Below are 23,950 nucleotides of genomic sequence, written 5' to 3' on the forward strand. Positions count from 1 at the left end.
TATTGTTGGATGGATTCAAATAGGGAAAATCTGGAAGGATAAGGGAACTTTAATGATGCTAATGCAAAAACATCATTCTCTTCCATCTTTGCTTCAGCAACGGAATATATTTAGAAACTCTAAATCTACTTAGAAAAGAGAGTTTCTATAACCTGTTAAATACTGTGCTCAATTCTGAAAACAACCTTGCTAATTAAATAGTAAACCCATTTTACAGCATGGATCCTGAGGCTTAGAACAGTTAAACAACATGCTCAAGGTTATAGTGAACAAAGAAAGCAGGAATCAAACCCAGTTTCTCTCACCCCAAAGTCACATTCCTCTGATATACCATGTGTAAATCACCACCACATTTAAAAAGAGTCAGAGTATAAAGCTTCTCACCATGCTGGCACAGGGCGGCTCCACTAAGAGATCAAGAAACATCAAAGAAGAAAAGCCATGGCCCTTTCTTCCTGGGTTACTGTTGTGTGCTGTACAAACAGGAAATGAAAGTGACCACTTGAGTCATTCTTTAGTCAAGCAATAAATTGTTGAAGTCTGTTTCAAGCTCTCCACTGAAATAGTCACATTTTCTCCAGTGTTCCACAGACATCTGAAGAACTCTTTGTTTTCTTTCTTTTCTATTTTATATGTTCATGTGTAAGTATCAGAAACAAGTCCTTGGATAAAGATATTTTAACTTTAGTGAAGTTATTCTAGTTTGCCTTAAGTAACTTTCTCAATTTCTTTATCACCAGCAAACAGCCTAATCTGTTGGCAGTGTATTGAAATACTGCCATTTTGATATTGACACAAAATATTTATATTATGTAATATTTATATTGCATAAATGTACTAATATGATAATTGACACCTAGAACAGTACCAAGGACATGTGTCCAGGATATTAAGAATGAAAATTATTTCATTGCAGAGGCAGCTTTGATGAACCCACCTCCAAATTCTGTGTTGCTTGTGTGACAGAAGCATTTGATTACCTGCATCGACTAGGTATTATCTACAGAGACCTGAAGCCAGAAAACTTAATTCTAGATGCTGAGGGATACCTTAAATTGGTAAGACAAGTTCTCTCATTTATAGTGTAATATGATATATTTTCAGAACGAAGTTGTGTTATAGTTGCAATTTTCTTTTTAATTTTGGTACAGCTGTTATTTTCACTATGGGGGATATAACCTTTGAAACTGGCACACTTAATACTGGGAACTCTGTTATGAGTACATTCTTTTTGGACTGGAAACTTAATGTTTAACCATATTTATGACTCCTACTGAAGATTCTCATAATAGAATGTTTTTAACATTGTATTTTGTTAGTATTTTTGTGTAATAATTTAACTAGCTCTTAATTGATTCATGGTACATATAGGGTCAGGTTATAAGGAATAAGGAAAGAAGATAGTATATATGACTTCTGCCCCAGAACACCCACTGTCTATATAAGGAGAGAAGATAAATGTGACCATTGGTAGTTGTTTTGAAATCTTTCCAGACAATTCTAATGGACAACCAGGATCGAAATCATATTAAACAGGCTCCTGAGGACAGAGACTCCCTTGTTGTCCATATTTGTGGTCCATTGATGTCTAACAGGAATTCTCTTGCATGTTACAGTAAAGAATAAAAGATTACCAGTCAGGCAAAACTGCTTTCAGTGAGAAACTACAACACAACTGGATAGTGCTACCTGAGGAGAAGCCAAGGCACTTGGATCTCAGGAGGAAACCCCACACGATAGGGAACCAAGACTGAGGTTTTCTTGGTTCATTGTGATAATGTCTTAAAGACAATAAAACCATCTCTGAATACTTAAAAAAGTATCAAAAGTTATCCACTTCAGCCCTTTTATGTAAGTAAATAATAATATTACTGAGCAGTTACTATGTATAAAGATACTATACTAACCTTTGACAGTTAATCTGTTAACAATCTGTAACACAGGTTTTATCACCAACATGTTATAGTTGTGAAATTTAGCCATAGGAATTGATTTTGTTATGTGTGGCTGTTACATTCTCTCCCCATGGTAAAGGAGGAAAATAGAAGCCCTTTCATGTGAAATTTGGCTGACTTCCAAGAAACATTTTGATCCATTCAGGCTTTATTTTATCCATGAAAGATAGCTTTGAGAACTGGTGAGGTAGTAACAGAAGGTTTCAATCACTCTTCTTATTCATAATTCCTTCATTGGTTATGCCTCCTACAGCTCTTTAGGGAAACCCTTTGGAGTATCCTAGAAGTAAAACCATCACAGGGGATGATGTCTATCTATTAGATTCATCTCTTCCTTCTCAGAGCTGTTTTTCAACAAAAGTCAGGACATAATCAGTATTTATAGCCATAGAAGTCAATGACTCCTATATGGCATTGTGTCCATTCTGCTAATTCATTTGCCAACCACCTAAATGAAGAGTAAGAACTAAAGCCTGTAGAGATTAAATAGTAAATGTTGAATATTTTCATTCTAACTATCTATTAAGCTAAATATCCTGAAATCCTCTTTCTATAAAATGTCTGAAAATACTAGGTGAGACATGGAAAGCAGTGTTACAAATGCATGGTTGTTATAAGACAGCAAGGGAGTTCCTCTAGGACTTGCAATAGTGGGTGGTAGAGAGATCAAACACCGAAGCTGCCATCTTGTGTGCACTAGAAGCCCTAGATTGTCTAGGGGTTTGATTTCAGTAGCTGTGTCTTTTGGGACCAGCAGACCAAGCTTTGGACCTGGGCAGTGTGGGAAATTTGAATCAGAGAACATTGTATAGAGCCAGGAATCACAGGGATTAAATTCTAAGAGAAAAACAACAACAACAACAAGAAACAAATATCAAATTTATAAAGACAGAGTACATGCAAGGAAACATGCTTTTCTCTGGCTCTTGGTGGAGGCACAGAAAAGGTCTCCTCTAAGAAATCTTGGCCACAGGCTGGTCTTAATGAAGAGGTTGGTGTCCAGTCTTCAAGGATGGAAAAATCCAAGCAAGAATCTAAAAGGATCCATATTGGTGGCATGCCTAAGTTTCCAAGAACCAGTTTGTATTCTCTCTGGAAGAATATACTCTTAATTCTGCACACAAAGAACTCCTAAAGATAAAGTTCCAGGGAATGTGAGCTCACATTTTAAAAATAATAAAATAAATGTATGAAAAGAAAAAAGCTACCATGAGCATTAGTTTTCAGAAACAAAAAGAGGAGAAGCAGACACATAAACTCCTCGTATATTGGAGTAACTAGGTACAGAATGTACAATGAACACATCTGATGTTTTTAAAAAATAAAATAGGATTAAAAATTGAGTGATGAACAGATGTTTTCAAAAATTATCTAACAGGTTTGGGAGAAAAACCTAACAGGTAAAGCATCTATTAATAAATTAAGAATATAATAATTGAAATTAAATGTGCAATGGAAATTTTCATTAATGGTGGAGTAGTTTGCACTGAACTGTCCTCTTGGTGAGATTAGTTATGTGTGTAAATATGTGTAAAGACATTGGAAAACAATAAAAAGTTGATATGTAAAAGGGCACCACGATAGGTGGGAGCCACAGTTAAACAGCCATTAAACAGCTCTTTACTTGAGGACACTCCTCAGTATATTAGGAATAGGGAATAAATCTTTATTGACATCATACCTGTTGATGAGGTAGTGGACATTCTTCTGATAGATTGTGAACAAGGCAAGAATATCTAATCTTATAACTTGTATTTAACATTTTCACAGAGTCTCATCAAGTGAAATAAATCAAGTTTGGGAGAAGAAATGTCAAATTTTAGAAAGGATGAGATTATCTGACTTTATTTGCAGACAACATGAATTTTTATGTAGGAAAGTCTAAAGAATCTATAAAAGATGTACTGGAATGAATAAATATTAAGCATGATTGTAGGTACAAAATCAATATACAAAACTTTTAATATGTAGCAATAAAAATTAATGAGATAAAATAGCATTTATATCAATAATTATGAAATATATTAAGATAATAATATTAATTAAATTATAAAATAAATCTAATGTGTGAAGATACATAAAACTCTTACATTGAAAACCAAAAAGTGTGACTGAGAAAAAATAACTAAATGGCAATATGTATTATGTTCATGGACTGTGTGACTAAATATTTGAGAAGGTATTCATTCTTCCCATATTGATCTGTGATTCAATGTCATTGCAATCAAAATCTGAGAAGCTGGTTTTCAGAAATGATGTTTTTTCTGATATTTCCATGAAAATTCAGAATGTTCAAAAGTGTCAATAACCAATTTGTAAAATAACAAAAGTGAAGAATTTGTATTATCTGATATGAAGACTTACTATAAATATAAAACTTCAGTAATCAAAGCAGTGTGGCATTGGTATAAAGATAGACAAATAAATGAGTCTAGTAGAATGAAATACAGAGATAGATATGCACAGTCAGCAAAAGAGAAGATGCTAGTTTCTTCAGAAGGTATTGCTGAAACAACTCTATATCCATAATTGCAAAAAAAGAGACCAGATTCTACACTCACATGGTATGCAAAAATTATTTCAAGATGGATCGTAGACTTATAAACCATTTAGAAGTAAACATAATATATATATATATATATATATTCAAAACTTGGGGTAGGCAGAGATTTCCTAGAATACAAATAATACTGATCGTAAAAGAAAAATGATGAATTGAATTTCACCAAAATTAAAATTTTCTAACTGGGTGCAGTGGCACACACCTATAATCCCAGTGACTTGCAAGCTGAGGCAGGAGGATCACAAGTTCAAAACCAGCCTCAGCAACTTAGCAAGGTCCTAAACAACTTAGTGAGATCCTTGCTCAAAATAAAATGTAAAATGAGCTGGGGATGTGGCTCAGTGGTTAAGGGCCCCTGGGTTCAATCTCTGGTGCCCCCCCCCATGTAAATAATATTAAAATTTTCTGATTTTGAAAATATATGACCAAAGAAATGAAGAGTCATGCCATAAACTGGAAGAAAATATTTGTATTATTTATTTAATTGTCAGAGGGCTCATAGCTAGAATATATAAAGAACACCTACAAATCAATAATAAAAACGAGCTACTGTATTTTTAAAATAGTCATAAACCTTGAAGAAACACTTTACAAAGGAAAGTATAAGAATGATCACTTAGCCATATCACTAATTATCCAGGAAATGTAAATTAAGACCACAAAGAAATACCATTTCATACCTAGTAGAATTATTATAGATTGAGAATGTCAAGTGTTGGTAAGGATGGTCCCCTACGCTTCTGATGGGAAAAGAAAACCGAAAATCATTTTAAAGAACAGTTAGTTTCTCATGGAGCCTAGCATACCTATTCTATGACAGGACATTGCACTTCTTGATATTTGCCCAGGAAAACTAAAATCACAGATTCAAATATATTAGGAACCAATGTCCATAACAACCTTATTTCTAACAGGCACCAAACAAGAAATAACTTAGATATCCATCACCAATTGCATGTATTTACATATAGTAGTACTTTCAGCAACAGAATGCTGTTTAGTAATAAAAAAGGAATGAATTACCATAGACAATAGCATGAATTAATTTTAAAAACCTTTAACAAAAGGAGCCACACATATGCATTATTACAGTGATAAAAATTGTATAGTATGTGGTAGAAAGCAATATAATGAATGTCTGTGGGAGGAGCATTTGATTAGGAAAGAGCATGAAGAAAGTTTCTGAGATAATGGGAATGCCTATATCCTGACTGTGTGGTGGTTGTGGTTACATGAGTATAATCTGCATGAATTGTACAACAAAGATTTGTGCATTTTATTACCTGCAAATTATGTCAATTTGCAAAACGTCATGGAAAGGTTAAACAGTAGATGATTAACACAAACAGAAAAATCACGGAACTGAAAGAAAAAGTGACTTATATAGAATGTAGCATATAGCCATAAAAAAAAAAAAGAAAGAGCAATGAAGACACTTAGAAAATAATGAGCAGTTCTTTAAAAGTTTAATCGTACTCCCAGACAAAAATACTATAGATAACAAGGGAAAAGCAATATTTCAATAAACCATGACTGAGATTTTTCCAGAAATCATAAAAAGACACCAATCAGGTAAAGGAACTCCAAATTCAAATTATATTTATTCAAACTCTTATTTATGTTTAACAAGTCACTACAAAACTTAATGACTTACAGCAGCAATAACTTTTACAATCTCACAGTTTCTGCAGTTTGGGAATTTGGAAATGGTTCAGCTAGGTGATTCTGACTCCAGATCCCTCATGGAGTCTTGGTTAGATGTTGGCTGGGGTCGCTGTCACCTGGAGACTGGCACATATGCTAGGGCTGGAGTATCAGTCTCAATGTGACTCATTCATATGGCTGGCAAGTTGGTGCTGGATGTTGGCTGGAGGCCTTAATTCTCCACATAGGCCTCCTCACAGGACTGGCTGAATGTTCTCATGGCATGGCAGCTGGTTTCTCTTGGAGTAAGTCTTCCAAGCACTGAGAACTGCTACCTGCCTTTAAGACCTACTCTCTGAGGTCACATACCAGCACTTCCACTGTTTTCTGTTGAACTGATGGGGGGAGGGTATACCACTGAATAGCAGAGGAAGTGGCTCATGGGGGTTTCTTTGGATGTTGGCTATTGTAGTAGTAAAAGTATGGAACTAAAACAGAGAGTACCTTAAAAGTCATCAAAAGGAAAGGGAAGTTTATGTAAACTGAAAGGAACAAAGGAATAAAACACCAGGCTTTTAGCAGACATCTCACCAGCAACAATAGAAGTCAGAAGGTAGTAGACTGTCTTAAACATTTTAAGAGAAATAACTACAAACTTCATTTGTAAGCCCAGAAAACAAAGTTCAAAGATGTTTACTCCTATGTACAAAAGTTACGCTTATGGGGGGAGAAAAATAATCCCTCTTGAAGGCTCTGGGATGCCACAAGGAGTGATGGCCATAGAGAAATGGTAAACACGTCAAGTCATTTAAAAATCATGGTAAAAATTAATAATCATCATTGCAATTCATAGTATTAAAATGAGAAAATACTAAATACTTGAAAACCAGTGTCATATAAACTGAGTGTGAGAGTAATTAAAATAGGAAGAGAAAATGTCATTTTAAAAGAAGGCAGCAAAGAAGAAACAAATCCAGAAAATAGAGAGAAAGCACAAATTGAGGAAGTGGAAAGAAATCTAATATATGTAAATATACTTAACTCTCCAGAGAAAAATGACTGTCAAATAGATTTATAAAATAAAGGTCAGCTTGATGGGGCTTATAAGAGAAACACCTAAAATAGGAGGAAGCAGAAAGGTTGAAATTAAGATGGAAAAAGATGTGCCTGGGAAATATTAAACCAATTAAAATACAGGTTTCATCATGTTAATAACAGGGAAGGTGTGTTCCTAGAGATAAAGAAGTTATGATATGATAATGAAAGGCTCCTTTCAGCAAGATGATGTAAATATTCCAGCCTTTTATTTACCTAATAAAATGCTTTAAAAATAAACAGCAGGATTTTGCAGAATAAAGAGATATGAACAATTGTAGACATTTTAATACACCTCTCTCAGAAATTGCTAGGACATTTAGACCCCCACTTAAGGATAAAAGATGTATATAACACAATTAATAAATTTGATCTAATAGGGCTTGTAAAATACTTAATTGAATGAGTGACTCAGCTGTCACTCATAAATAGGTGGAGAATACACATGAACAATTGACCATCTCCTAGGTCATTAAGCACGTTTCAGCAAATAACAAAAATAGGAACTGACTGTTAGCTGGAAGCCCAGCAGAGTGGCCTTGGCTGAGAGTTCCTGAGGGTGCTGCAGTAGGGGTGGGGTGCCTTGTGACAGTTCAGCAGGAATGCTCTCTGGATGATGGGCCCTGAGTAGTCCAACCTTGGACAGAAGTGTCTTTAAGGATGGAAGGCTCCTTCTGAGAGTTCCTGTAGTCTCATCCTACAAACTCTTACAAGTACATTTTCATCCTCCTTCTTCAGTTTCCTGCAGTGTCTAGGAGGGGTGAGACACCTAATGAAAGTAAGGAAAAATACATTTTTTTCCCAGTCAGTGATAAAACAGGAATAACTGGGGAGAAATTTTTCCTAAATAAGAGAAAAACCTGGATTTTTTAAGTGTGTCTCTAGAAGGCTATAGAAGTGTACCCTTTTGTGATAATTACAGACAATGATCTTATGGGAAGGGCTGAAGACCTCATTCCACTCTTCCTGCCCAAGTCATGACTGAGATTGACTGGCTTACTCCTAAAAGACTCCCCTGGAACCAAGCTGTCTTCATCAGAAAATGCAGGGGTGCAGATTAAGGATTAAAGAACTACAGGAACATGAATAGTCTCACGTCATTGTCTTTCACCTCCTGTCCTGTCATTTCTTAAATCTTCTTTTTCCACTTCGTAGGCCAAGGACAGCTGATAAAGGCAATAGCATTTTCAAGCCCTTTTTCTGGCTAAAATGAATGAATCAAGAACAACATTAAGATGCAGGACAATACATAAAATGTTTAAAGATTACCTGCCTTGTTCTCAGCCCAAGCAGAGTTTATGTAATAGTTAACCGTTTGGGGGTTGGGTTGTTCAGGAGCAGACTTCATTGTAGTCAAATGAATCTCAGTTGTCACTTATCAAGTGAACATTTGACGTGATTGTGGAATTAACTGCTGTGTATAATGCACCTCAGCCAAAATTCAGTCTTCCCAGATGCTTTTGCACAGGGTACAGTAACACAGCAGCTTAATTTTAGTTATATTGAATTTTATTACATAATAAAAGGGTAGTATAAAACATATTAAATATTGATATCATTGCTCATCTTTAGGATCTATCTGCTTCCTTCTACCAATAGCCCCATGACAGCAACCATGCTGGGAGTGTTTGCTGCTGAACTGATCGTATTGATTAGCATGCTAAGAATGAAGGAGCAGCCAAGAGGCAGTGCTGCTCTCACTCTCAAAATAGGCACGTGTAGTTCTTGTTCACTGATCTTAATGTGTTTAAAGGAAAACTCAGTAACAACAACAAACAGGAAGAAGCCACTAACAAAAATCGTAACTGGTCTTGGTGGAGTTTTAAAGATATTGCACAATGACTCAACAAGCAGTGAAGAAAACTTTAACGAGTATTTAAGAACGGTGCATGATAGAGGGTGCGCTACATATCAGCATAGGTGGGCTGCAACAGCTAGGGTTATATTTAAAGTCTTATCTGTTTCAGCTAGGAAATAAAAAAGGTTAAAAATTAATGAGCTAAGGGTTGAGGATTTAGCTCAGCGACAGAGTGCTTGCTCATCACACACAATGCCCAGGTTTGATCCCCTTGGTGGTGGGGGGCAGTGGAGGATTGGGGGTTGTCAGGGGAATCAGTGAGCTAAATATCCAACTTAAGAAGATAAGAAAAAGAAAAACAAAGGAAAAAATAAAGAATATGAACTAGTAAAACAAAATTAAAAAGGATAGACGCAAAGTTGGTTTTCTGAAAAGTTAGATAAAATTTTAAAAATTTGTGTGAATACTATTCAAAAGAAGAGGATGTATAAATACTCTTATGAATGAACATAATTAGGTAAAGCAGAGATTTATGTGGATCAGCAAGTACTATGTATGAAATCTTAAATGAAATGGAAAAGATTCACAAGACACCTAATCAAACAAGCAGAAATAGAAAATCTGAGTGATCTTATACCTTTGAAAAAGTAGTCACTTCAAAGATCTTTAATATTAAATTATGGATATCTTTCCAAAATTGGTAAGAGATGACTCTTATTTTATGGAATTAGTTAATGTGAATGTAGTTCTCCAAAGAAATGTCCTAAAAAAGATAAATTAATATCCAGTCTTACTCATGAATCCAGAGCAAAATCAGGAGAATATTATAAAACTGACTGATGCTGTGAATACAAATTCATAACAATGCATCATAACCAGGTTGGATGCATCTCAGGAATGTAAACACACAGCCAGCCGTGAGCTTCCAGTTGCATGTGTAAAGAACTTGATGTTGCCACCTAGTAAGTAAAGAGTTGAATAGACTGGAAGAACAACTCTTCCTGGATCTGTAAGAGAGAGGGGAGAACACGGGAAACTAATGCACCCACATATGAAGAGAGAGACATGGGGATACAGGGAGTGAAAACACTCACAGGAGCAGAGACTCACCAGGGAAACCTCCTCCATGTGCTGTGGAAGGAGACCTTAACTGTAACTGATGAGTTACTCTGCAGAGTTCAAAACTCCAGAAACTCCAGAAGGCCTAGACATTGGCGGAAGGGGACACTTGTTAGTCCTCCAGGAGCTCTACTGTATTCTCACGGTAGATATCACAGGAGGAATAAATGGTTTTGATGGACTCATTAGTAGATTAGACACAATTAATAAAAGAATTTCTAAGTTTGAAGCTATATAATCAGAAATCTCTAAAACTGAAAATCAGAGAGATAAAAAGATTGGGTTGTGGGGGACACCAGAATATCCAAGGACTGTGGAACAACTATTGAAGGGATAATGCAAGTTTGATGGAATGGGAACAGAAGCAATATTTGAAAGAATAATGACTGAGAGTTACTCCAAATTAATGTCAGGCACCACTTACAGATGCATGAAGTGCAGAGCATATTATGCCTCTATATGTAGGTGAAAAGAATGAAAACAGTAATCCACCCAGGGATGGAGAGTAATTAGGACTATTTTGTTAGCAAACCTGTGAAGTGGTATAGTGTCATTTGGATACTTGAATGTGGACATTACTATGTTGGCTCGGAACACATGGAATGAACCTACATGGAATGAACCTAGAAATTGATAACAGAAAGATAACTGGAAAGTCCCAAAACACATGGACATTAAGCAACACACTAACAGATAACACATGGGTCTATAAAGAAATCTGAACAATATTTTAAAATATTTTGAACTAAATGAAAACAAAACACAACTTATCAAAATTTATGGAGTGCAACCAAAGTAGAACTTACAGAGAAATCTCTAGCATTCAGTGATATATTAGGAAAGGATCTAAAATAATCATCTTTGCTCCTACCCTAGGAAACCAGAAAAAAAGAAAGTGAAATTCAAAGTAAGCAGAAGAGAATAATTAATAATTTGTGCAGAAGTTATTGAAGTAGGTAACAAGAAATCAACAAAGAAAGTCAATGAAACCAACAGCCAATTCTTTGAAAAGATCAATAAAATCAGTACATCTCTAGTCTTAGAACTAAGAAAAGAGAGAGATGTGGGGGAAGGAACAAATTACTAATATCAGAAATGAAAGAGGGGTACAATGACAGAATTCAAGGATATTTACAGGATAATATAGGACTACTGCGAAAGCTGTATTTCCACAAATTTGATAACCTGAATGTAGTTAACTGATTCCTTGAAAGATAAGATCAGTTGAAAGTCAAAGAAGAAATAAAACAATTGAAGAGTTCTATATCTATTAAAGAAATTGAATAAATATTCAATAACCTTTCAAATTAGGAAGCACCAGCCTCAGTTGGATTCACTGGTGAATTCCAGCCCACATTTGAAGAAAAAAATTATACCAATTCTCTATGATGCCTTTCAGAAATTAAAGCAGAGGAAATTCTTCCTAATTCATTCTTTCTTATTGGTGGATTATAATTATATATAATAGTGGGATTCATTTTTACATGTTTGTACATGTGTAGCCTTGCCCTACTATCAAAAGTAGACAAAGGTTTTACAGGAAAAGAAAACTACAGGGAAAATCTCTCATATACATAGATGCAGAAGTTCACAACAAAATATTAGCAAATTGAATTCAAGAATGCATAAACATAATTATACACCAAAGTAAAATTAACTTTACCCTAGGGATGCAAGGCTAGTTCAATCTTTGAAAATCAATTAATGTACTCCATCACATCAACAGGCTAAAATAAAAATCACACTTATATCAATAATTATAGAAAAAGCATTAGACAAAATCTGTCACCACTCTTGATTTAAAAAAAAAATCTTTCAGTAAACTAGGAAAAGAAAGACATTTTCTCAACTCAATATAACAAATATCTACAAAAACCCTACTTCTAATATTATATTTAATGGTGAGCAAAATGGTGGTCAGAAAAAGTAAGGATGTTCCTTTTCATCATGCTTTTTCAACATCATACTATAAGCCCTAGTTAATGTAATAAGAGAAGGAAATAGAAGGTATGCAGAGTGGGAGGAAGGAAATAAAATTTTATTTATTCATGGACAATACTATCATCCATGCAAAAAATCAAAAAGAATGAGCCAAAAAAAAAAAAAAATCTCTTGGAACCAGTAAGCAATTACAGCAAGGTCACAGAATATAAGGTTTACATACAAAAGTCAGTTGCTTTCCTAGATATTAGCAATTACTAAGTGGAATTTGAAATAAAAACACCATTATATTTACATTAGCACTCCTACAATGAAATATTTGGATTTAAACATAAGAAAATGTGTAAATAATCTATATAAGCAAGGCAACAAAACTTTCTGAAAGAAATAAAAAAAAACCTAAATATTGGAGAGCTATTTGTTGTTCATGAAAAGGAATACTCTATAGCCTCACAATGCCAGTTCTTCCCAACTTGATCTTAGATTCTTTGCAATCCTAATCAGAATCCCATCAAGTTACCTGATGGATAATGACAAACTGATTCTAAAGTTTATGTAGGGAGGCAAAGACCCAGAGGAGTCAGCACAACATTGAAGAAAAAAGTCAGAGGACTGACACTATCTGATGTAGATGCAGTAATGAAGACAGAGGAATATTGACTGAACAATGGCCCAGAGGTAGATCCACATAGGCAGAGTCAACTTTGGCAAAGGAGCAAAGGCATATATAAAGCAGAGTCAGTTTTTTCAACAAATGGTGCTGGAGTAGCTGTATATCCACATATGAAAATGGAAACTAGGCTCATGACCTTACACCCTTCTACCCCTTTCACAAAAATTAACTCAAAATGGATCATAGACATAAATATAAGATTCAAAGCCATAAAAATCATAGAAAATAATATGAGAGAATAACTACATGACTTTGGGTATTGTGATGACTTTTAAGATATGTATCAAAGGCCTTGGTACAGGAGAGAAATAATTGGTTAGCTAGACTTCATTTAAATTAAAAACTTGCTCTGTGAAAGACAATGCCAAGAGAAGGAAAACATAAACCTCAAAGTAGGAGAAAATATTTTTAAAAGACACATCTAACAAAGGACTATTATTGAAGTGTATAAAGTACACTTAAAATAAGAAGAAGAAAATTAAGAACTTTATTAAATAATGGACAAAATACCTGTGCAGACATCTCACTTCAGGAGATATACAGATGTTTAATAAACATATGAAAAGATATCTAAAATCATAGATCATTTGGGGTTTAAACATTAAAACAGCAAAATATCACTCCACACTTTCTAGAGTGATTACATCTAGAACATGACAACACTAAGTGCTGGCGAGGATGTGGAGCCGTGGTGGAAATGCAAACAGCACACACACTTTGGTGGACAGTTTTCTGGTTTCTCAACCTTATTAAACATACACTAACTATATGATTTAGCAATCCTAATCCTTGACATTTAGCCAAAGGAGTTGAAAACTGATGTTCACTTAAACACCTTCATGAGCTGTTCATGGTAGTTTAATTCATAATTGCCAAATCTTACAAGCAACCAAGATGCCCTTCAGTAGGTGAATGGATAGACTGGTAAATCCAGAAAATGGAATATTATTCAATGCTAATTCAATGAATTATACTATATTATATTATATTATATATAATATATATTGAATTATATTATATCATTGAATACTATTCAATGATAATTCAATGAATTATCAAAGCCATGACAACTCATGGAGGAACCTTAAATGTATGTTACAAAGTGAAAAAAGTCCAATCTGGAAAGGCTACCACATACTATTTCATTTCAAATGCATCACCTTTTGTGAAAAGCAAAACTACTAGAGACAGTGAAAAGACCAATGGTTGCCAAGCTTTGGGGTGTGGGAGAAGAATGAGTACAACATATTTTTAGGGCAGTAAAAATACTCATATGATATATTATGATGGATACAGGAAATCATGTTTGTTGAATATGAAGTATGGACTTTGGGTGGTGTGTTGAATGTACCACTCAGGTGGGGGGCATTGACGATTGGAAGACTGTATGTGTGAGGAAGCAACAAGTACATAAGAAATTTCTGCACCATTCCCCTTAATCTCACTGACTGTTCTAAAAGTATTAAAAATTTTGAAAAATCTTATTAAACTACCACTTTAACAGATTAAAGTAGAAAAAAATATAATCACATCATAGTTGCAGAGAAAATTTTGATACATTCAGTTATAATAAAATTTCTTAGCTAACCAGAAATAGAAATAAATTTAATTGATCCATTGAAATATACCTAACAAAATTTAGAATAAGCACTGTACATAGTGCTTAACCACTAGAAGTCTTCTCTTGAAATCAGCACCCCAATTCAGCATTTCATTTACCAATGAAGTAAGGTAGAGATAAACTTAAAAAACAGATTGAAAACTAAAGGACAAAACCTACTAGTTGATAACAATTAATGCTATACAAGTCCAAAGCAGACAGATATTAGACTTGAGGAGAGAGTTTAAATGTGGTTACAGCATGTAAAATTATTAATATAAAAACTCAACCAGAAACATAGTTGATAAATAGAGATACAAATGCCATTTATGAAAAACAAAAAAAAAGTGTCTATAACCAAGTACGGCAAAAATGTGCAACAACTTTATTGAGAAATTCATAAAAATATATTTAAAAGATATTAAAAAACCTAAATTAATAGGTAATGTTGTTCATTCTCTCTTCCGGGCACAGAGCTAGACAGTTCCATTCAGCCCTCTTTCTGGTTAGTTGTGACCATGTGACACAGTTCTGTTTAGTGAAATGTTAGCAAAAATGATGTGTACTTCTCACACACCTGGCCTATAAAAATTCTGCAATGGGTCTCTGTACTCTTTCTGACTTGTTGCCAACAAACATGGCTGATTTGAAGTTAGCAGAGTCCTGAGATAGAAGGAGCCTGTCTTCCTGAATTACTGTTTAGTGAAGATCCACTTGCTACTCAGGAAAGCACCGAATGCAAGAAAGAAGTACATTAACACAGAGTTTAAGCTTTTATACCTTCTTGGATATATTTGTTGCAGCAACTAGCATTATTTACCCTAACTTAGAAAGATATATTATGTTTCAAAACAGACAGAATCAACATCCTAAAGATATCAATACTGTGCATGTTGATCTACAGAATTGAAACACTTCCAGTGGATATCCCAGCAGAGCTTTTCATGAAAGTTTGAAAAGCTGATTCTAAAATTTATGAAGGACACCCAAGGGTCAAGAATAGTGAGACATTTTTGAAGACAAAGAGAACAGGTTGGAAGGAAATTGCTCTCTCAGATATGAAGAGATAATTATAATGCTATAGCTCAAACTAATTACTAATGGAGGATCTATAAGTTAAATCCACTGTAAATTTGTACTCACAGATGGCAAAAAGGGACATGTTTATATTATTAAATCATTGTGAGAATGTAGGGCAATTAGAATTTTTATGCACTTCTGGTGAAGAGAGTACCAATATAGTATGATCTCTTTGGAAAGTAAAGTTGACAATAGCTAATAAATTTGAAGATGCCATATCTTTGACCCATCATTTCTACTGTCTTATACACATCTGCTAGATAACATGGAAAACAATGCTATCAGAAGAATTTTGGAGTAGCATATAGTTGGAAATAACACAGGTGTTCACCAACAGTAGAATGGACAAAAATCATAGTGTGTTAATTAAATGGTGTTATGATACAGCAGTGAAAATGGACTTAAGGATGGCTTAAATTCACAAATATAATTTTGAATAATAAAAAAGGCAATTGGCCCCCAAATAGATAAGATCTACCTAAAGTTTATAATATAAAATTTTATCATATATAGGGATCCTAGATATCTGGCAAAAGTAAAAATGAATGCAAGCAAGTGATAAGTGCAGATGTCAGGGGAACGATGACCTCTTGGCACTGAGCAAGAAGACATTCTGCGAAAAGCACAAGGACCTTCTATGTTGGCTTTCCTCTAGTTATTTAACTGGCAGGTGGCTTTCCTCTAGTTATTTACAGGGGAATTCATTCTCATGCTTTATAATTTGTATACATGTCACATTGTGTGTGTGTGTGTGTGTGTATGTGTGTGTATAAAATTTCCTAACTTAAAAGTAAAACTAATCATCAGCTCCAACAATATTCTGTTGCCAGGTCATTTAACTAGACTTAGTAAGTGACAGTTTTTCCCATCAGTGTTCTCTCTTAAATACTTTCTACCTCTTCATCAACTTACCTCTACAGACAAGGTTCCTGTAGAGCCTGGTTCAAGCCTCAGCTCATACAAGTACCCATGACCTTCCTAGACTTCAGTATATCTTATTGAAACCCATTTTAGCAGTTACCTCTTCAATTTTTTTTTCACTAAACACACGTTGAAAATCTGTGTTACAAATTCCGTAAGGTACATAATAAGTAGATATAAGGTCTCTTCTTAAGGAACTAGATTTACTCACACCCAATTAGACAGTACTACCATTACGGATGTAATTGTGGAATATAAGCAGTATTAGAGACCCTTATAAGAGAGGAATTGGTTCATTGATTCAAAGAAATTTTCAGAGACGGTGGCATGAGATGAGCCTCAAAGGATTTTTCCAGTTTGCCTTTGTACACGCAAATTATCCCTTCATCTTGCCCACCTTCTTTCACTAAATACTCTGAGCATTTTATCTGAATCTCCACACCCCATAAAGAGCAGGCCATTGTTGTGAAAGGGTCATCCACACATACCTTACTTAGCCCTCCTCCTCTCTCTCTCACTTGATGGGAGTCACTGATTGTTGTCTGTTTAGAGGATGGACAGAAGTATCTGAAGGACAACTTTGGTTGTTGGCAGACAGGATGAACAGATTCCATTTTACCCTTGTCTAGACTTGGGTAAAGAAAGTGCCCTAAAAATGCCACATAAATATTATTTTGGAATGTTATGTCTCCATGAATCATCTGGCTTAATTAGACTGGTCATTTTGTGTCCATATTTATGTGACTGAGAGAACCAATATCTGACAAATTTTCTGACCTAGAGAGAAACTTATGGGAAAAAGCTCATACTTCTCGGACATAGCTCCAGCAAGCCACAGTGCTAATTTTTCTATTTCTCAATGATGCAGTCATGACTACAGAGGTGGAAGTATCTTAAAACCTTCTTAAATTTATTAAATCTTTGGAAACTTAATGATTTTAAGCTTTTAGCTTAATTTAAGCCATTTTTAATAATGGAAATTTAATAGAAACAAAGGAGAATCTGTAGTAAGTTTCTCCAGAGATCTTTCTTGAAAGTCTAGTTTTGCTACTACCATGTGAAGGAAAAGAAGCAGGGGTCTATTTTCTTATCTCCTAGAATGATCCTTTAAGACATAAGTCAGGCCGTACCATTGTACATCTTTCTCTTATCCTATGATGACTTCTTAGAAGAAAAATCCAAAATTCTTTCTGTGGCTTACAAACCCACTCCAGAATCTGCCCTCACTTCCTGCATCTCTCCCTCCAACCACACTGGCCTTCACAGGCCTTGAACTTAACCACGCATGTTCCCATCTCAGAGCTTTCCTCCTTGCAGAATCACTTTTTACAGAACTCCACTCAGATTTCTACTCAAATCTGCTCAAATGCTTCTTCCTCATGGGTTGGTTTTTCCTGGTCACCTTATTTCAGGTACAATTCTTATTGCTCTCTGTGCCTCTTTCTGCTGTATGTTTCTTTATAGCATATGCCACCTCTGAAATTATGACATTATAATTATAAGCTTGTTATCTTTTTCTTTTTCTCAGTGTAAACTCTGCCAGGACTGGGGCTTTGTCTGCATCCTGGTGCTTGGTATATAGTAATGCTCAATAAATATTCATTAAATAAACAAATGAAGTAACTTGTCATTGCCCAGAGGGGATGGGGTAAAGAAAAGGTGGAGGCCTTGTTTAGTATCCATGGTGGTGCATGACAGAAAGAACTCGATTTTATAGAAAACTTAAAGAACTTGACATAGAAGATGTGGAGTCTTCTCTATTAGGCACATGACTGGGTAGGTCTGAATGTCAGTTTTCTCTCACTAAATGGAGTAAACCAAAGTTGAAATGATTTAAGAAGATAAATAAAGTGATAAGATTTCATAAATTCCAAACATTTATATAATTATTACCATCTATGGGCCAATATGCAAATATAAGAGCAGAACTAGCAATTCAAATTAAAATATTACCACTTTAAAACTGGAAAATCTCTTTTAAATAGCTAATAAATATTCAGTCATTCTTAAAGGGGAAATTAAATAGAATTAAAAAATGAGTTGAGAAGCAGTTATAAACCAACAAAATATACTATTTCCACCTATTTGTGAATACAAATGCAGCTATAAGTGTTGCTTTATTGTCTCTTAAAATTCAGTCTTTATAAAATTAGCTACAATTTTCATATTGGTTTCTTCTCTGAGGAGTAAGTAGATGTGTTAATCTCAGCTGGTTACAGATTTTAATTTTATAATATCCCCAGTGATCTCCTAGATATAATCTTTGTGAATTGTTCTGTTTGGATGAAAGAAAACAGTAAAAGCCTACTTTGAATTAGGTTATGTAGATTCCCTTTTCCCAGTATGGAAATTCTTGCTATTGTGTGATAAGAACAAAGCATCTGTAAGATGGTAACTTTCTAAGAAATTTAAGGTAAAATAAGGTTTTTAAATATTTGAATAAATAATGGGGCATGGATTTTATAACTCACTGGCTTACACTTTTTTAAGTTAAGGCTTACTTTGATATGTTAACTTTGTTAATTTAATTCTTTAGCCAAGATTATTGCCATATTGTTGAGATCATTCATGTGAAATGAAGTTGTTAAATGTGCATGTTGAAGCCTGGGCACAATTTGTGTGCCTGTTTACTCGAGGGAAATGGAACCATGGTTTTGTTAAAATAGTATCTGTATATACTAGAGATGAAAAATATGTGCTAAACATCCCTGCATAGGGCTGACCAACTGTTTGTTGTGCAGGGTGGGTTACAGTTAGATACACTGCCTCAATTCAGTGAAGGGGCCTCTGCAGCTCCGGCTTTCTTTCCTGTCTATTCTGTGCACAGAGTTCATTGAGCAGAGGCTCAGAGAAGTGGGAGGACCCATTCTGAAAAGATAGAGAAGGGGTCACTGATTCTTTACCCTAGGAGAGTCCCTAGTTCCCTCCGGGACAACCTCAGAGTCATGTCCCAGTAATATCCCTCCAACCCTTTCCCCCAACCACGTGGTTTTCCATGATGGAGCTTTATACACCCAGGGCTGCATCACTTCCCCTTTCTCATTTCTTACCATTGAATACCACCAACACACTGAAATTTGCTTTTGGTACTGTTTGTTGGGAGCATATTAACAAATTTGAATTGTCATCTACGGGTGATGGGAATAGAGGTAAGTGCCATTAGATTTATATGTGATTCTGTAGATGTATGTAAGACAGAGAGAGAGGCAGAGACTGTGTATGTGGTGCATGTGCACATGTGTGCACTTAAGAAAGGGTGGGAGTGTAGAAAGATTTAGGAAGTTAGTGGCAGACTTAAAGAGGAACATAAGTTTTATAATCTCTGACATTTTCTTTGACATTCTTTTCCAGGTTGACTTTGGATTTGCTAAAAAAATAGGTTCTGGGCAGAAAACGTGGACATTCTGTGGGACTCCAGAGTATGTAGCTCCTGAGGTCATTCTCAACAAAGGACATGACTTCAGTGTGGACTTTTGGTCCCTGGGAATTCTAGTGTATGAGCTCCTAACTGGCAAGTAAGTGCATACCTTCCAGTATTGTTCAGACACTTCTTTAGAGAAGCGTAGGAATCACTCACTAATGATGAAAATGTATAATTCAGGAGTTTAAAATATTTTTGAAATATTTTTATTAAGTATGTTGCCTTTTTCTCTTTACACTGTTTCAAATACGGTGAGCTTGTAAGTTTATGGCATGCCAGAAAAGATTCAGGAATTTGAAAGAAAGAAGTACAGAATTGCCATGTTTTAACTAACATTTCAAGGTACCTTATTAATGGTGATATATTGAATACGTGAGGGCTTACTTTGATGATCCAGCAAAATAAGAGAAGCAGTGAATGTTTTTGATGAAAGTTTTGAGTGATGTTATCATTTCCTCTTTTTTAAGTTTGTTAATAAGCTATTTTCCTAGTTCAATTAAATTCATTGATCAATCAAACTACATTTATTCATATTCTTCCATCCTCCCAACATATCATTAACCAGAAATGCAAGAGAAAGCCATACTGCTGTATTTAAGTTCTCATCTTCTTGCCAACTCCTTTCTAGAGGTGTTAATGAACACAGACAAGACTCAACAGGGGTTTTAGCAGTTAAAATTGAATTGTAATTTCCAAAGAGATGAAAAGAGCATATTAATGAATCCAGGATCCCAAATATTTAACATACATACACATGTACAGACACATGCATATGCACATGTGTCATAGAATCTATGTAGTATTTGCTCACATTTGTAAAATACTTCACAGTTTACAAAGCACTTATGTAAGCATTATATCTAGTTTAGTCTTCATAAACTGGTGTGGAAGATAAGGCAGGAATTTTTATTATTATTTTATGATTCAAGTTTTATTATGATTATTTTATGATTTAAATTTTATAGATTAGAAAACCAGTGAGAAAGCTACCTACTGAAGATCAGCAAATTAATCTCAAGTCTTCTGGTTCTAAATGAGATGCACTTCTCATCACATCTGTGGCTTTGTATCTGTTTATCATACAACACATGGACACACACAGAACTCAAATCAATCTTCTACCTCTTTTTCTCATTTACTGATTAGATCTTCCTTACAACAATTTATAACCAAATATTCTCAGTCTTAATTTCAGAGAGAATTTACATACGGAATCATTTAAGAAATACTGGGATGGGTCCATGGGAGGGGGATAGAAGTCTCGAACACACACTTGAGAAAAGGAGAGCCTTGTGGAATCACACAGAATCTTCTTGAATTTTTGTTGTTGTTGTTGTTTTTCTTTTCTTTTCTTCCTTTTCTTTCTTTCTTTCTTTTTTTTTTTTTTTTGGTGTGCTGTGTTAGACCACTGCTTTACCACTGAGTTACCCCTGCATCTCTTCTTGAACTTTTTATATGAAAAGCTTCAATATTAGTTTACATGTGTCTACGTTCAACATCTTTGTACATGTTGGGCAGATAGATATGAAAGATTGTTCTATATTATCTGTAATCATTTCCAAATATTTATTGCTTAAGATTATGAAGGAAAGAAGGGAAATTTTCCAGGGAGTCACTTAGAGAACATTATTTAAGATTTGGGCACAAGGAATTCTATTTTGAGAATTTGTTTCACCATTTTAGAAATTTCAGCTGCATTTCTGGGAGATGCACAACGGTACCTGTAGGTGACTGGAGAATATACATCTCAATCTTCATCACACAGACTAAATTGTTACGAGAAATAGGGAAATAAAATGAGAAAATAAGGAAGGGGGAAAATCCCAACCCTTTGGAATTGCTAAAGTAGCCTTGAACTGTCATAAAGAAGTTGGGGAATTGTTTTTGCAAACATTTTCAGGGTAGGGCAGGAGAAAAGTTAATTTTAAATGCCCTGAACTCTAGAGAGGCAGGAGGTAAATGAAAATGAAAAAAGACCTAAAGAATAAGATGAAAAAAAATATATAGTTTAAAGTATATCTATGTGTATGTGTTTAATATATCTTACCAATTTTTTTGTTTCCTACCTTCTCATTACAAGTGAAACCTAGATTGTTAAAAAGTCAGTACACTGCCTTTGTTTCAAGTTTATTACCAAGAGTGGGAACTCTCAGTATCAAAAGATCTCTAGCATGGCTAAAATACAGAAGAGTAGTAGAAATCATTTTTATTGATGGCATAATAGAATATATCTGAAATTGTTTTCAGAGCAAAGTGTATGAAATGTTATCCAATATCAGTGGTCAATTCTCAATTCTTTTTTACTCATCTCAGGTGTACATTCCTTGAAATATTCACTGCACATAGATTCTAGGACCTTCCTCTTTCTTCTGATCCCACACTATGGCTCCTTCTCAGTCTCATTGCTAGATGCCTCCCATCTTCCTGACATCTCAACATTGGACAATTTCAGTCCTTAACCTCTTTTCTACCCACCACTCCCTGGGTGACATCAAGTTCCATGGCCATAAATGCTGACAACCACAAATCATACTTTCATCCCTAACTTCTATCCTGAATGCTAGACTCATAAATCCAACTGCCTGATTAGCATCTCCATGTGGATGTTCAAAACTTAACCTTTGATTCCCTTCCTCATAACTTGCTCTGGTTTCTCACTGTTAGTCAGTTTTCCATTGCGTGTCAAAATACATAGAGTAAACAATTTATAAGGAAGAAAGTTTTATTTTGGCTTATGTTTTCAGAGGTTTCAATTCATGGGCACTTGGACCTGTTGCATTTGACCTGTGATGACACAGTACATCATGGCAGGTACATGTAGCTGAAGAGGCCTATTCACCTCATGAGGGCTAGGAAGCAAAGAAAGAAGAGACCAACTTTCCAATATCCATCCCTTCCAAGCCATGCCTCCAATGACCTCCCTTCCTTACCAAAGGCTCCACCTTCCAGAGTTTCCATCACCTTCCAATTGCACTATAGGCCAACAACTAATCCTTTAGCTCATAGGCCTTTGGGAATGCATTCCACTTCCAGATTACCAACTACCACCCCAGCCTTTCTTCTTTTAGTGATGATAGCTCCATTCTATAGACATTTAAACCAAAGCACTTCAGCATCATTCTTGAATCCTTTTTTTTCTCCCACACATCACCTTTGTTCATATTAGCAAAACTTATTGTTTTTACCATCTGTCATAGTTCAGGATGTTATAACAAGATACCATAAACTGGTTGGCTTAAACAGAAAATATTCATTTCTTATTGTTTCGGAGGCCTGAAGTACAAGATCAGTATGCCAGCATGCCAGAGAGTTCTGGTAAGGGACTCTCTTTCCAGGTACAGGTTTCCAATTTCTCCTTTGATCCTCACATGGTGAAAAAATGGCCAACTAGCTTTCTGTTCTCTTCTCAGAAGGGCACTAATCTCATTTGTGAGGGCTTCACCCTTATGATTTAATTTCCTTCCTTAGTGCCCACCTCCACCTACCATCATTCGTGATTAGAGTTTCAACATATGAATTTTGGAGGGGTCACAGATAATCAGTTCATTTCACAGTATAGATAGATGCAGAATCCAACCAAGTCTCACACCTTCAATACTATTGTCCTCTACCAAGCTAGCAGACCTTCTTACTGACCCCAGCCCACCCGCATCATAGTTTATTCATTGAAGAAATTGACTTGTTTCTGTAAACTAGATCACCAACTCAGAATACATTTCCAGATCCTTACCATAGCCCACTGGATGTACATGATGTTGCCTTCATCTCTTACATTCCTCTGCTGCTGACTCACTTCACCAGCCACACTGCCCACCTCACAGCTCCAGAGCACCAGGCCCACTCCTGACACATGGTCTTTGTTCTTCCTGTCTCAGAGCATTCTACCCACAGACAACAGCATAGCTCATGCACTTCCTCTCTTCACTCATACTTCCAGCCCAACTTTAGCTCAGAGGAGAGGCTTTTCCTATTCACTGTCTAAAAAAAAAAAAAAAAATCACATAACTCCCTCTCCGTTCCTTTAGTTTTCTTTTTAATGATCATCACTAACTGACAGTTTACCTCTATCTGTGTGGTGTGTGTGTGTGTGTGTGTGTGTGTGTGTGTGATTTAAGTGATGTGAAATATGTTACAAAATGA

The 23,950-nt window shown here is 35.2% G+C and overlaps 1 protein-coding gene across 2 annotated transcripts in view; it reads left to right on the top strand.

Moving 5' to 3' along the window:
- Prkg2 (protein kinase cGMP-dependent 2) overlaps nucleotides 1–23,950 on the top strand; it is a 95,910-nt gene that overhangs the window by 59,438 nt on the left and 12,522 nt on the right. For both annotated transcript variants that reach the window (XM_047566699.1, XM_047566698.1), the window contains 2 exons: nucleotides 917–1,058; nucleotides 19,741–19,904. In XM_047566699.1, the coding sequence (XP_047422655.1) occupies nucleotides 917–1,058; nucleotides 19,741–19,904 (306 nt within the window). The remainder of the gene's footprint in view (nucleotides 1–916; nucleotides 1,059–19,740; nucleotides 19,905–23,950) is intronic.

This window comes from Sciurus carolinensis, chromosome 10 (assembly GCF_902686445.1).
Source record: "Sciurus carolinensis chromosome 10, mSciCar1.2, whole genome shotgun sequence".
Taxonomy (NCBI): domain Eukaryota; kingdom Metazoa; phylum Chordata; class Mammalia; order Rodentia; family Sciuridae; genus Sciurus; species Sciurus carolinensis.